This window comes from Limanda limanda, chromosome 8 (genome assembly GCF_963576545.1).
Source record: "Limanda limanda chromosome 8, fLimLim1.1, whole genome shotgun sequence".
Classification (NCBI taxonomy): Eukaryota; Metazoa; Chordata; class Actinopteri; order Pleuronectiformes; family Pleuronectidae; genus Limanda; species Limanda limanda.
This window is the reverse complement of record NC_083643.1, coordinates 5,426,494-5,441,046: the sequence shown is the minus strand read 5'-3', so window position 1 is coordinate 5,441,046 and position 14,553 is coordinate 5,426,494. Positions and strand designations below refer to the sequence as shown.

Below are 14,553 nucleotides of genomic sequence, written 5' to 3'. Positions count from 1 at the left end.
CATCCCTAGGATTATTTTATATTTTCAATTTCTGCCAATAGATCCTTTGAGTGAGTGGTTGGTTTGTTTGGTGGAAATTAATAAATAAAAGCTCTTGTGTACAAACAAATATATTTTTAAATCTTCCTCTTCACTTTTCTTGATTCACATCTGTCAGTAACAACCATAAATATTAATATTCATATATTTGTTGGTGTCTGCTTCCCGCCGTTTATTTCGTGCGCCGTGTCAGCTGACCGTGACGTCATCGCGCCCTCCACCTCCACCACCACCACCGCTTCGAGACCGGAAGTAGAATTATCAGCTGATCCGCGCTCGGCTGTTGTTGATGAAGTTGCTGCGGCTCGGACCCTGTGTCGCTCTGTCTCCGCTGCGGGACATCGAGGACTGAGACGGGGGGACACGCTGGACATTCACCCGCCAGGAGACACGAGTGTCGTGGGAGGAGGAGGCGGTGCCGTCGTGAGGACCCTGGAGTCAGCGGCGGGAGGCAGCTAGCCCCCCGGAGCAGCGGCTGGAGAACAGCGGCAGGAGGCAGCTAGCCCCCCGGAGCAGCGGCTGGACGGGTTCTCTTTGTTTGAGCTGTGCCGGGCAATATACATCCTCCCTCCTCATTTTATCTTCAAGACTCTCCTCCTTAAAGACTCTCTCTGTGTTTACACTTTGTTAGCATCAGGCTAAAGAAGGCTAGCAGCTAGCTCGGGAGCTAACGTTAGCACACAGCGGTGTTGTGTTGCTTTCCTTGTGACAGTGACATAAGGACCCGGGGAGCAGGCTGGTGCTTGGGGGGGGATAGATCCGTGTCTCTGGGTAGAGGAGACCCCTAGGACCCCTAAGACTGTCCATCAACAAGCTGGTGTTGACTTGTTACTTTTGAAACCCAGATTGTGTTTGTTCTTAACTCCTTTGTGTGACTGGTTTGTAAACAACAAGCTGCCGGTTCAGTGACAGCTGGCTCCCCCCCCCATGGTTGCGTCACCTGTTTACGTGTCAGTCACTGTTGAGTAACCTGTTACCTTATATTTATTGTGTTATTGAAATCAGATGTTGTGCTGTCAGCCCTAGTTACAGGTTGTGTAGTGTTTTCATTCATTGAGTCTTTAGAGAAGTGAGTAGAGAAGAGTTATGAATTGAAGAATCTACCTTGATATACGTGTGAGATAGTAGTGTGACCAGAGAGAGAGGGAGAGGGAGGGAGTGAGGGTCCCTGAGGGTCCCACTGTGTCTTGAGTCGAGCTGCCCCCCCACCCACTACTTGCCAATGCTGGATCTGGAGGTGGTGCCTGAGAGATCACTGGGAAATGAGCAATGGGAATTCGCCTTAGGTGAGTTCCACTGCAGATTCTGTCTAATACTGATAAATCGATCAAGGTGTATATTAAAAAACAACTGGTAACTTAACGTGATGCTATTAAAACCTTACAACAAATAAATATAATTTACAGTTGATATTTTACAGTTCAACCATTAAACTGTATCTCAAATAAATCAACACACTCATTACAATCAAGTATATGAAACTCTTTTATGTAGAATGTAAACATACATGCACAACCTTCTACATTCTTTATGTTGTATGTTATAAGTATTATTTATATGTGTTTGTTTTAATGTTTACAACAGGCCAAATGGGAAATCATGTAGCTTTCCTTCATGTGTGTGTGTGTGTGTGTGTGTTTTCAGGGATGCCATTGGCCCAGGCCATCTCTATTCTACAGAAACACTGCCGCATCATCAAAAACGTCCAGGTGCTATACAGTGAGCAGGTAAGATGGACAAACTGTTGTGTGCTCTCTCTTTCTCTCTCTCTCTCTCTCTCTCTCTCTCTCTCTCTCTCTCTCTCCATCACACACACACACTTGCACACACAAATGTTAATCAGCTTGTGCAAGAATCCTATTTTGGGCAACAGTGAAAGATTTGTAAGGTTTTCTGTTTGGTTGCAGTAATTCTTCCAGCTGTTTAGCAATACCAAATCTTTTAAGTTAAATTGGCTTGTATCTTGTTATATATAGTGACATCGCTGTTAATATGACCTCGTAAAAACTAATAATGTAGTAGATGTGAAAGATTGATTCTCTAAGCTTGAATAACAATCTTAAAATGAAGAAATATTGTTTTTGAAACACTGCGACAAGTTGAAATTTTAAGCAGTTTTTCATGTTAACAAACAGTAAAATGTGACAAATGTTGCCGTCCATTTCTTGGTCTGATGTAAAATATATCTGCAGTTATGTAATCTGTGTGTCCTCCTCAAGAGCAGCGGACAGTGATTGTCAACCAGCCTCTCTGTGTAATTAATTGGTTTGTTTGTTATCTTTTCCCTTCAGACACCACTCAGCCACGACCTCATACTGAACTTGACTCAGGACGGGATTAAACTGCTGTTCGATGCCACAAACCAGAGACTCAAGGTGAACAACTGTTATTCAACTGGTGGGAAATGTGAAAGAAACTTATCACATGTTCTCCCATGTCAACTTCCAAGATAATTAGCAAAGATATTAAAACTCCCCCGGCCTCGTTAATTAATATTTAACTATCATTTTAGTTTTGTGTCCTAATGTTATGCATCTTTTTTTTGGGTGACAGGTGATCGAAGTGTATGACCTGAGCAAAGTAAAGTTGAAATACTGGTGAGTAGAAACACAATGGTGTTGTCAAAGGAAGTCGTAGGCGTTAACAAACCTGTTGAATAACAATTGGTTTTAAACCACTCTGAAAACCACGTTAGACTCTCAGCTGTTAGTGTTATACGTCTCTCTATATATTATTGTGTTTCACTTTGCCATAGAGACCAGTTCCGAGTCAGATAAGCCAACAGCTAATGGGAGTCTGCCTGCTTTAATGTGTCCTGTATGGTATAGTGGGATCTAAACGTCTCAGACCACTTCCACAGTGGGGAAGTGCATGTGTGTAGGATTACATTTCTCTCAGTTGCTCCTCAGCTAATGCAGCGCGGCGTGTGTTTGAATTTTAATAGATTTTACGCTGACTCTGTGTGTCTTGTGTTTCAGTGGAGTCCATTTCAACTCTCAGGCCATCGCCCCGACAATAGAGCAAATAGACCAGTCGTTCGGAGCCACGCACCCCGGAGGTACCTTGCAAAGCAAAGACACACTTTAATCAACCCAAATTTAAAAATCGTACTTTTCTGTTTTATGAAACCCTGTCCTCTCCACCTCTCGCCCTCCAGTTTACAATGCCGCAGAGCAATTGTTCCACCTCAACTTTCGAGGACTGTCCTTCTCCTTCCAGCTTGACTCTTGGAATGAAGCCCCGAAATACGAGGTGAGATTGCTGTGATTGATTCGCCCGTTAGAGAGAAGCTGAGTGGACGTTTCTTCTTGTCCGAGGGGAACTGGGGGCGGCCTTGTGAATTTAAGTGATTACCCTTCACGCAGACAGGCTGAGGTCAAGTGCTGTGTTTGCTTTGAGCACGTCTCTGAATCTCTATTAGCTCGTCGTCATAAATATTGTGGGACTGAAGACACCTAAAGCATATGGATTTTATTGGGTGTCAGTGAGAGCTGTGATCCTCATCCAACCCCACAATGCAAAGGTTTCCTGGCCGATTTTCTAAAATATTGAAACAAACCACAGTACGACAGATCTCAAACCAAGTACTGGTGGTACTGTTCTGTTTTTTCCCCGGTGCGTCATGTTCGGCATCATGAACGCACCAACGACTTAGACTCTCTCACCTCGCCGTCTAGCCAAATTAGCCCTCTCACCCAGATGTGAGGATTCCATCGCGGCCGATTAGAGCCAATAAAAAACCTGTGTCTGCTGCTGAGTCATTTGACCTGGGAGTGAATGCCGATTAAATCTTTTCGCATTGCAGACGGATGTTAGTGGGGTTTCTTGACCAGAGAAAAGACTCATTGCAGTGTTAATTAAGCAGTAAAAAATCCTCACTGCAGTTGGGAGTTCAGGGACCTGAGCTGGTGCAGGCAACATGAATTCATTATTAAATTCCCTGACACAATGCAGATATTCAGCAGTTACATCGTAAAACTCTAATGCAGGTTTGTTCTCGTGCTCTCTGTGTTGTGCAGCTTTGGAAGTCTTGGTTCATGCATGTCACGAACCAGCTGTTTTGCCGTCTGCCAACTTCGTCTGCAGCTCCCTCCTCTGAAAGCACAAATCATGTAGAAAGGTTTTCACTGCTGCTGTTCACATATTTATTTCATCTTAGGCGACTTTATACTTCACAGGCGGGGTTTTTGCAGATTAACACATCTTTTAGTTTAGTTGTTTGGCTTTGGTTTGGACTTGCTGCTCCAAGCGTAGACTTTCTCTGGCTCCAACATATCTGCACATGTTATTGATTATTTCATTAACCAAACCAACAACATATCCTGAGCTCCATGTTGAAGAGCTGGTCGATTGGGTTCCTTTTAATTCCTGCTCTCTTGTAGTTGTGTTCAGGCACAAACATGATACATTCAGCTTCTAGTGATATATAAAATATGAGCTTTTCCTCTTCTAATTCTCAACACTCAGCTGTAGTTGTTTCCTGTGTGTATGATGACAGATGAAGGTCTGAGGTTATATGTAAGACGAGTATATTATGATCAGACTGTCACAGTGTGGACGTCTTATAATGCTAAGCAGATTCATTTTGCAAATTCCCAGCTTTTGCTTTCATTTAATATGAGAATAAATCCTCTGCAGGTGTCTTTCATCTATGTGGCTTTATGCTGATGAATGCAATCTGGAAATACATGTACAATTATGCACATAAATTAAGAAACTACTGCTGAGTCACAGTGAATGTTGATTGGATGTCGGACCTTTTGGATTAAAGGTTGCGAGCTGATAGAGACACAATGCGGAATAAAATGTAACGTTACAAATCACGTTACAGTCACTCCTCTGTGCTTTGTCATCTGTTATCACCCCTTTGTTTTGATTTACTATATGTATATATGTATTTAAATGTATGTATACTAGACACACAAAAAGAATACACTGTTTTGCAGTTGCTTTACTACTACCAGTTGTTTTGCCTTGGCAGCCTAACTTTGCCCTGGGTTTGGCCTCCCTGCAGATTCCACACGGGGCCATGGTCAAGAGGATGCACATCTACACTGGCAACAACCTGCAGGAAACAAGGTACACACACACAGACACACACACACAGTTACACACACAGTAACCTTGTTGCCGTCTGATTTACTTGCTTGTTTGTTATTTTTGCAGCTATATAAATGTTTTATAGTATATTTGGTAAATATTGGTCTGTAAGCTTCAGGTGACTCAAACACAAAACCTCAGGATTAAGCAATGTCAGTAATAAGGGGCTGAAACTCTCTGCTCTCTGTTTCCTCAGAGCTCCAGCGATGCCGGTGGCTTGTTTCCTTGGCAACATCTACGCAGAGTGTGTGGATGTCCTGAGAGACCGGGCAGGAGCTCTGGGGCTCAAGCTCCACCTTCTCACTGCAGGTATTACACGTCTCAGACAAACGATGACTTAGCTGTAGACATGGATCAGAATCTCAAAGAAAAGTGTCCAACATCTTGTCGAATCCATCCCGTGAATAATTTAGGCTGTTTTGACAGTAAAGTGATTTTCAAATTGTCTACATTTTCGCTTTTACGTGCTGTTTGTGTTACCTTGTCCTTGATCTAATGTTGTGTTGTGATGTGTGCGTGTAGGTTGTGGTCCAAGTGTGATGGCGGATTCTAAAGTGAGGTCTCTAGAGAGGAGCATCTACTTTGGAGATTCCTGTCAGGATGTGCTCGGTGCTCTGGGCTCACCACATAAAGTTTTTTACAAGTCCGAGGACAAGGTAGGAACATTTTAATTACATGTTATTAGCTTGTTTTCACCGCAGAGGAAGTTGCATCAGTTCGTTACCGACGTGCTGCGTTAACCATCCGAGGTGTTTTCTGTGCTTTTGTTCACTTGTTCCAGATGTCAGTGTTTCCCCCTCTTCCATATGATGCGTTGTCTGATACTTATTCTGACTTCCTTGCCTTCCTTGTTTGTTTTAGATGAAGATTCACTCTCCATCGCCTCACAAGCAGGTTCCTTCTAAATGTAACGACTACTTCTTCAACTACTTCACCCTTGGAGTGGTAAGTAGCTTGGCCTGTTTGTCTTCAGTGTTTTTGTACTTGTGTATTTGTCACAGTTTTAACGCCACAGACCAACTTGAAGAATCTGTGTGATATATGTTCTCTCTTGAGAGATGTTTGTAGATGTAATTTAAAGATTGATTCATAAACACCAGGCTTGTTCTTGCTAATGGAAGTTTTGGTGGTAGAACAAAGGTAATGTCGATGCAAAGAAATGTGACCTGGCTGGTAGTTACAACTTACACGTGCAGTAGTTGGTAAAAATCCAAACGTCAAAGAAAACCTGTTAGTCCCTGTAGCACATGAACGTGCGGATCTGGTGAAGTTTACTCAGGTTTTCTGTTTCACTGAAAACCATCTGTTTCCTCTCATCCTGCAGAAATGTCTTCATTTGGATCCTTGAACTAAATCTTTGTCAAATCATTAACTGAATTACGTCTTATAGATTTAAAAGCCTGTGACATTTATGGTCTCTATCTTCATTCTTCAGACCTGTTTTGAGAATCTAAACCAGATGAACTCGTCTGCAGCCACTGTTCATATCCTCTGAATGAGAAGCTTGAGCTCCAGTGCACAGTTCCCCTCACATGAATGGGTGTGGGAGTGTAGTCCTGCTTCTATCTGCATTTATTCGCCCTCTGTTTACAGTAGATAAGACTGCGCTGAGCTGATCGGCTCAAACAAACAAGAACAAAGCCCAAAATAGTGTTTTTCTTATTTTCTCAGGATATCCTGTTTGATTCAACAACTCACCTGGTGAAGAAGTTTGTCCTGCACACCAACTTTCCAGGACATTACAACTTCAACATGTAAATATCTTGTTGTTTAAGAAACGTTCCTTTACCCAGGTTTACTTCCCAACACTTTACACATTATTTCTCTGATTTCACGTCAGCAATCGAGTCCTTTCTGTCCCTGTTTTAAACCCTTTTCATTGTGTTCTTCTTCATTACAGATATCATCGATGTGACTTTAAGATTCCACTAGCCATCAAAAAAGGTGAGACCCTTTTCACCCGATAATCGACGTCTTAAAGATTTAGAAATGTGCTCGGACAGTGTCGACCTCCACCAAGGCAAATGCTGCATCTTTAATTTAAATCTAATTTCTCTGTTTTCTCTCCACGTTCTTCAGAAGGAACTGATTCCCAGACAGAGGACTGCATCTTAACCACCTACAACAAGGTCAGTTATATCACACTCTGTCAGAGGTCGATGGGTTTGATGTGATTTCACATGGTGGCGCTGTGGCTGGGCTGTAGTGATCTGACAGATTTCACCATTTTTTTTTTATAAATTAACCATTTCTTCAAACTTGATTAAAGTTGTATTACATTTCAGTCTGTAATTGTTGGGATTGTTTTTCAGCTGCAACTATAGCGAATACACTTGAGATAACTGGAGCCTTTTGAAGCTGAAACAGCGGCAGCCCTCTTGTTATTCCCCAAGTCTCCCTTATTATACACATCTAGTATCCCCCTGTGCTACAAACCAGCATTGACAGAGTATGAATAGCTTTCTCTCTGTTTGTCTTTTAAACCTTGTGTGTCTCTGTCTCTCAGTGGGATCAGATTCAGGAGCTGCTGGGTCACCCGATGGAGAAACCTGTCGTGCTCCACAGGTAAAGTGCAGAGATAATAGATCGTTTTAATGCTCAAATCGGCCGTGAGCATATTTAATATGTCGATTTACAAATATACATCGTGCAGATTAAACTGGATCTGTTAAACTACCCAGATGAGTATCCTCATTATATGTTTGTGTTGGACAGGTCCTCCTCAGCCAATAACACCAACCCCTTTGGCTCCACGTTCTGCTTTGGACTGCAGAGGATGATCTTTGAGGTCAGAACACTTTGCTCTCTGTAGATGTCGCTGAGTCTGTGTGTGTGTGTGTGTGTGTGTGTCTGTGTGTGTCTGTGTGTGTGTCTGTGTGTGCTCAGCCTTGGGTGAACTATTAGAAGGTTTATCCTGGTAATTCATTGGTCACATTAGCATTGACAGCTGTTCACTTTCCAGTCGAGAGGAAACGTTGGATGCTCAATTTTTAAAATGTTATTTTACTTTACTTTTTTATCAGCTGTTGCTATTTCAATTTTTTTATTAAATGTACCATTTATTAAATGGATTTAATAGTGATATTGATACTGCTGCTGTATTATCAGTTTCATTCGGCCATTTTGCAGAAGGCAAAGGAAACTGATGTTTTTCTTCGATAATTACAGCTGCTAAAATGACTAAATATGACTGTGTCTGAACAAAGGTTTTTGTTTCTCCCACTCAGTTTTATAGAAACATTATTTTTAAACTGAAAACCTTGAGAATAGATGTTTTGTTTTTACAGATTTCTAAGTATTTCAGCTCCAAACCCTCTGTCTGCTCTCCTCTCCCAGGTGATGCAGAATAACCACATAGCATCAGTGACCCTGTACGGTGCTCCGCGGACCACCGGTCAGGCCCGACCCGAGTCCAGCAGTAGTTCCCACTGAACAAGCAACCAGAACCACATCCCATTCTGGCCTGTCCTGAATCTAGTACCTCTACTGACTGAACCTCTAACACGGAGCCAGATTCTTAACCAAGCAGACCTGACCCGGGACAACAAAGCTATTCTTGCTCCGCTCAGACGATGAGTGGAAACACAACAAGAACCCAAGGAACAACCCAATCCGACCTGACGTTAATCAGCTCCTCAAGAGTGGGTACTAAGATTTATTCTTCCAATCAGACACATCCAGCACATCCCATGACATCCAGGATCTACGTACATTATCCCAGTGCTGGAGCATTCATGCTTTGAAATATAACCAGTGAAATAATTCCCTGGTTGTGTGGAAATATCACTGTGGTGCTGCAAACTGACGAAGTGAAGAAATCTGCGTTGTGGTAGAGCTCAGCTGTTTCCTGTCTCCATCCTGTGACTGCATCCGCCCAGGAGCACCGACGACCACAGACTGTAGTTTGGAACGGCACGGTTCCACCAGTGAGAAGAACCACGACTGTAAAAACCTCCACGCCGGTGTGGTGGTGAGACTGCGAGCGTTTGAATTCATCTGCTGCACATTTTAAGGACAACAGCTGTGAGGTCAGCACGGCCGCCACTGGAAACTGCTGTGGCCAAAGTCTTGAAGCGAACTTTGGCTCGACCCACTGACGCCACCTCATCCGACCACACTGCCAGCCCGAGCCGTACCGCCTGTCTTCCTGCCTCAACTGCATAATCAGACCTGACTGGATCGGTCGAAACCCCCGGACACGTGCGAACCACGAGAACCAAACCAGCCCAACCCGACCAAGAGACCATCAGAGCCAAACACACACACACACTGCAGAGGACTGAAACCAACACACAGAAGCACACACAGGAATCTGTTGAAACACACTCAGGGTGTGGACAGAGACGTGGCCCAGGACGTAACCCCCCCTCCCGATGGACGAGCCAATCAAACCAGACGATCCAAACGTCACCTCCTGATTATTGTCTCCCTCCTCATCTTCGAACCCGTCCTTCACCCTTGTTCAGTGGTGCCCTCAAAGACACACAACACACAAACATCAGCGAACACTGTTAATCCCAAGCTGTTGCATTCAGCTCTGGACATTAGCTCCTCACCCTCACAAGTGAATATTTGCATGTGCTCGGCCGCCGATCGACATTTCAGGACATCAATTCTAAAGCACAGTTACACAACAGCAGCAGCAATCTGCTCACTGCTGTGTCCTTTCTCATATTTCAAACCTGGCTCCTCTTGTGGAGCCTCAGCAGAGCTAACACAAAACACGGGAACACGCAGGCATGACACGAGGTTTGCATGAACCTGGCCGACGCTTCGGAATGGGAAGAGACTCGTAACGAGATCAAACCGGCAGCCGGCTGTGCTGGTTTGATCCTGCATGTTGTGAAGAGGCGGAGTTTTGGCACGTTGTTTGTTTTGTTATTTCCCTCTTTTCCCTCTTTCCCATTTGTGACCATTTCCATGATGATCAGTGTTGATTGAGTCAAATCCATTTTGTACATTTGCACTAATACACAAGTTCGTACTTGACCGGTCGGTTGTGCCCGATACTCAGAGGTGGAGTCGTGTGTGTGTGTGCGTGTTTGTGCGTGTGCGTGTGTGTGCGTGCGTGTGTGTGTCAGTCAGTCACAGGCCATATTTGGGGAAAGTCTCGGTACTGACGCCATGTTCCTTCCATCCAGACACTGTCTATACAATTTATCCCTTAAAGCTGGGGTTGGTGATCCTGGGAAATTCAGCCAGAGCAGGATACACTTTGATAAAATGAAGCTGACACCCCCCCGTCCCCCCCGTCTTCACCTTGAGCAGAGTAACACCAGGATTCAAACCTGGAACCCCCTTGCTATGAGCTGATCGTGCGTACCGCTGCACCACCATGCCGCCCAAGCCATCTTATTGTTGTCAGTGGTTAACTTTAGGTTTGAGTTAAATCTGCAGGAAATGAACACAAGTCTTTGTAATGTCCCCGAACGTGACCTGTGACCTGTGGCGTGTCCATTTGAACAGAGGCGTCCATGTTTGCCGTCATGTCCTCTGCATCACACCCATCTCTCTCTTGTTTCTTTCTCTGCACTCTCTTCATCTTCCTCCCTCCACGATGTCTGCATTTATTTCTCTGTTGCCAAATGCTTATAGCCAAAGATGTTCCAGGAGGATTTTAATTTGATCCGCAGACATCACTGTAAAGTGTGTGTGTGTCTGTGTGAACGTGTCCCGAGGAGCGAGTTGTGTGTTGATCCTGTCATCGCCGTAGTAACTCCTCTAAATCCAGCTCCTGGGTTCTCGACCTGCCGACAGTAATCACACAAAACAAGAACCCGTGACTCATGTGTCGGTCCGGTCATCACAGGGATGTTTACAGCTGGAGACACATCAACAGTAGTAAGAACCGGTGTCGTCCCTGTTGTGCGTGTCTCTTGTGCGGTGGTTGTTGTTGTCACAGAGCCGTCATTGAAATATTTACCATTGTTTCCCTGTGCGTTCGGGACATTTGACCCCAGTCGCTCCTTCATGATGCTCGAGTGCAGGTTGCACCTCCCTCCTCTAATGTAAACGTTTTAGTTCCTTCTGATTATAAGCGACTAAATAAAGTGTGTATTAATGTCAATACACATATTATCTGTTATTGTCCCTTCTTAAAATCCCATTTGCTTTTAATCTAGTCACAGTTGCTTGATTTGTGATTGAGCTTGTGTACGTGAACATTTTATTTTGTTGAGAATTAAATGCATAAATGGGACTTTAAAATAAACTAAAACGGGTGAGATTTATTGTTTTGAGGTAGTTTCATGTAGAAGAGATTTAAAAAACTTCCTTCACAGTGTTATTTTTCATCTGCTGATTTTCAATAAACAAAAAAGAAGAGTATGACCCCCGAAGAAGACAAGACAACAAATGATTGCGTAATTATAACTGCTAATCACCAGTAGACCTCTTTTTAGAATCACTACTAGTCTTAATTTACAATACCTTTCTTTTTCGGCTTTGAATTTAATCCAGAATTCCTACGTTTTAGTTAAATAAGAGCAGTTTGATTTCTGTCAACATGTGATTCCAGTTGTTTTCTCAGTCTATCTCTTCATTTTTGAATTTCTTCTAATGTATTTGGCTTCTGGAGTTGACGTTGATGTACAGATGCTGTAAATAGTTGTGCTCTTATTCTGGTGTCTTCTAATTTACGTACATCTGACGGCTCGGTACAGACACGACTGACTCAGGCTCCGGCCGGGTGGTTTCAAGTTTATTTCCTTGATGCTAATTCCATTGAAATCTCAGGAGGAGGGATCTGCTCATTAACGATCACTGGAACGGTCAGATTTTGGGGTCGAGCTTCATTTTGTCGCTTGATTTTACGTGTTTACACCAGTAAAAAAACAAAAAACAAAATCCTCTGGCTTCAGCTTCTCTTGTTGCCAACCTGCCTCCCTCAGCGAGGTGATGTGGTTTCTGGAGCCGGGAGCGATGATTCTCTGAGAGCGGGTAACTCTGGAGCTGATGTGAAATACAGCTACAGTTATATTCTTACATTTTTGCTACCACTTGCTTTTGTGCAAATCAAATCAAAATCAACAAGAAAAAACAAACAAACACAAAACTGTTGAACATTGTGCCTCATCTCCCACCGAGCCTGTCTTTGACTTTTGTCTCTCTCTCCTCTGTTAAAAGGAAAAAACTTCTTGTACATACGATTTGAGAATGCATATGAATTGCATCATTGTACAGTATGTGTGTGTGTGTGTGTTACAGAGAATATCAATAAGCTAACAAGGTGTCATGGCCGTCTCAAATGTTTCTAGTTGTCCTGTAGAGAATGACAGGTTGGGTTTTCTAAGATGAGGATTTTTCAGGTTTTCTTCACCATGTCAGTGTTTATATTATTTTATCTGTTTCTGTTCTTTTGTGTGTTTGTATCGACATTAAATACCCAGAACAGTGCAAATCCTCACAGGCCTTTTAAAGCTCTTGATAGTTTACTCGAAAAACTTGATTTTAGAAACGCTACTCTGCCAAAACCAAAATGTAGTTGTGCAGAAGATTTTCTCAGAAAAAAGGATATTGTGTGTCGGGAAATTTAATTAAAACCTGAGGGGGAAACGGTTCCTTCTCTCCCTCCGCCCTTCACAGAATTTGAATAAATTGGTAATTTCCCAAAAGAGCTCGAGCTCATTGGAAGCAGATGTGTCACAGACAATAAGACAAAAGAGACCCAAAAAAACTGAAAGTTGGAGGCAGACTGTGAGTGTTGTAAATCAAATGACTAGTTATTAGTGGATTTGAGGGACAGACCAGGTTTTCTTAAACCCAGACGGCTGATTCATGTGTAGGAGATGGTCTGTTGCATGATGGGAAGTCAATCTCACCCAAACTCAGGTGGAAACATCACATCCTGGTTTTAAATCAGAAAACGTCAATCCGGGACTTCTGTGTGGTTTTCAATTTCAATTGTTTTTCTTTTTATATGTCGCTGAGTGGACGGATGGCTGATTGTAATAATTTATCATAGATTTCCGTGTTGATCTCCCGCTAATGCTTGGTATTGTCTGTTCTTGGTATCACATGTTCTGTCATGTCCCTTATTCCCTGGACTTTGAACCCGTTTCTGGAAATGGGGCAGTTATGCTTAATTAAATCCTGTAAAGTTCATTGGAATGTGGCATTTTTATATTTTGAATACGTTAACTTTGTGTGTTAAAAGTACATGGATTCATTCAGCATGTCCACTGACAAAACGGCAATAACCTTTGGATGTAATGCGAGGAGACGGTCGACTGAAAGCTTTGCTGGAGCAGAATGTTGTTTTCTTTGACTGCGCCTGATGATGTTCGTTGAGATCAAATGAAATCAAATGTTCACTGTTCATTGACGTTAAAGTTAATTTTATGTGTGTGCAACCAGGATATGAAAAAATCAAATAAAAAATGTGGATGTCAATGAGAATGGGGAATGTTTTATTTCTTAGTTTACACAACGTTGAAACTCAAACTTCTATTGCACGTGTTCATTTTGACATTAGCTGTAAACTTAAATTTGAATCTACTCTCTTAAGTGTTTGGAAAGTTACAAATATTTTGTTCTTCCCACTCTGATCTTTAACATCATCTGTAAACTGATCTGTTTTCAAGTAGATTTACAGTAATCCAGAAAGAACCTTTTAACTTGAAGTGACCCAAAGTCCAGAGGTGGAGACGTAATTGGACACTTGTCTTGTTAATGTCTCTCGAGCAGCTGTTTGTCGTTAAAATGTTGGTTCATGCATGAAACGAGCTGATGTGACGCTGAGTCCACGGAAGGTGTTGTTTCCGTTTGTGTTTACATGTCATTTAGCTGATGCTTTTATTCAAAACAACTTTCAAGTAGTGCATTCAATCTATCAATCTATGAGGGACAATTAGGGAACAGCATCTTGACCAGGGACATATCTATATGGGCTGGGATTCAAACCACCGTCTTTCTGGTTGGAAGAAGACCACTCTCCCCCTCAGCCACAGCAGCTCTTAGGCAAGTTGATAAGATAACAATGAGACTAAAATGGTCAAATGTTAGTTGGTTTGGCAACACTAAGATAAAAAGTAGTTAAGTGCAAACCTCCACCAAGGCCAAACTAATATTAACTTGATCTACAACAATTTGCACACACTCATAAATATTAGTCCCCTAAACTGAGATCTTTCAATAAGATCTATGAATTATTCTCTTAAGAAGTCAATGAAACTTAACAAAAACCACCTGGATCTTCCCCCCCGATCCAGATCTGCACCAGAATCTGTCAGGACCAGGTCGTGTGGATGAGCAGATGGTGAAGAAGAACCTGTTTATTAGACGAACGTGTTTCCTGGCCAACGATCAAGAGACAACGTGAAGCGGGAGGAAACAGCTCATGAACCGGAGACACCGGCTCAGCTCTCGAACATGGTGCTGGTTAGGAGCACGTGAAGTTTCCTATTCAGTCTTCAA

At 42.8% G+C, this 14,553-nt stretch overlaps 1 protein-coding gene across 2 annotated transcripts; it reads left to right on the top strand.

Moving 5' to 3' along the window:
• The first annotated feature begins 308 nt into the window (after nt 1-308).
• Nucleotides 309-10,190, top strand: phaf1 (phagosome assembly factor 1). Of its 2 annotated transcripts, none has more exons than XM_061075994.1 (16): nt 309-1,325; nt 1,684-1,766; nt 2,331-2,414; nt 2,593-2,636; nt 3,018-3,097; nt 3,197-3,291; nt 5,054-5,118; nt 5,336-5,448; nt 5,662-5,795; nt 6,001-6,084; nt 6,811-6,893; nt 7,040-7,083; nt 7,219-7,268; nt 7,646-7,704; nt 7,855-7,927; nt 8,476-10,190. In XM_061075994.1, exons 1-16 carry the CDS (start codon nt 1,262-1,264, stop codon nt 8,569-8,571), a joined length of 1,251 nt encoding a protein of 416 aa, XP_060931977.1. In that variant the 5' UTR covers nt 309-1,261; the 3' UTR covers nt 8,572-10,190. The 2 variants fall into 2 exon arrangements, with proteins under 2 accessions (XP_060931977.1, XP_060931976.1); XM_061075993.1 differs by having other exon boundaries at nt 5,021-5,118.
• Nucleotides 10,191-14,553: the final 4,363 nt, after the last annotated feature.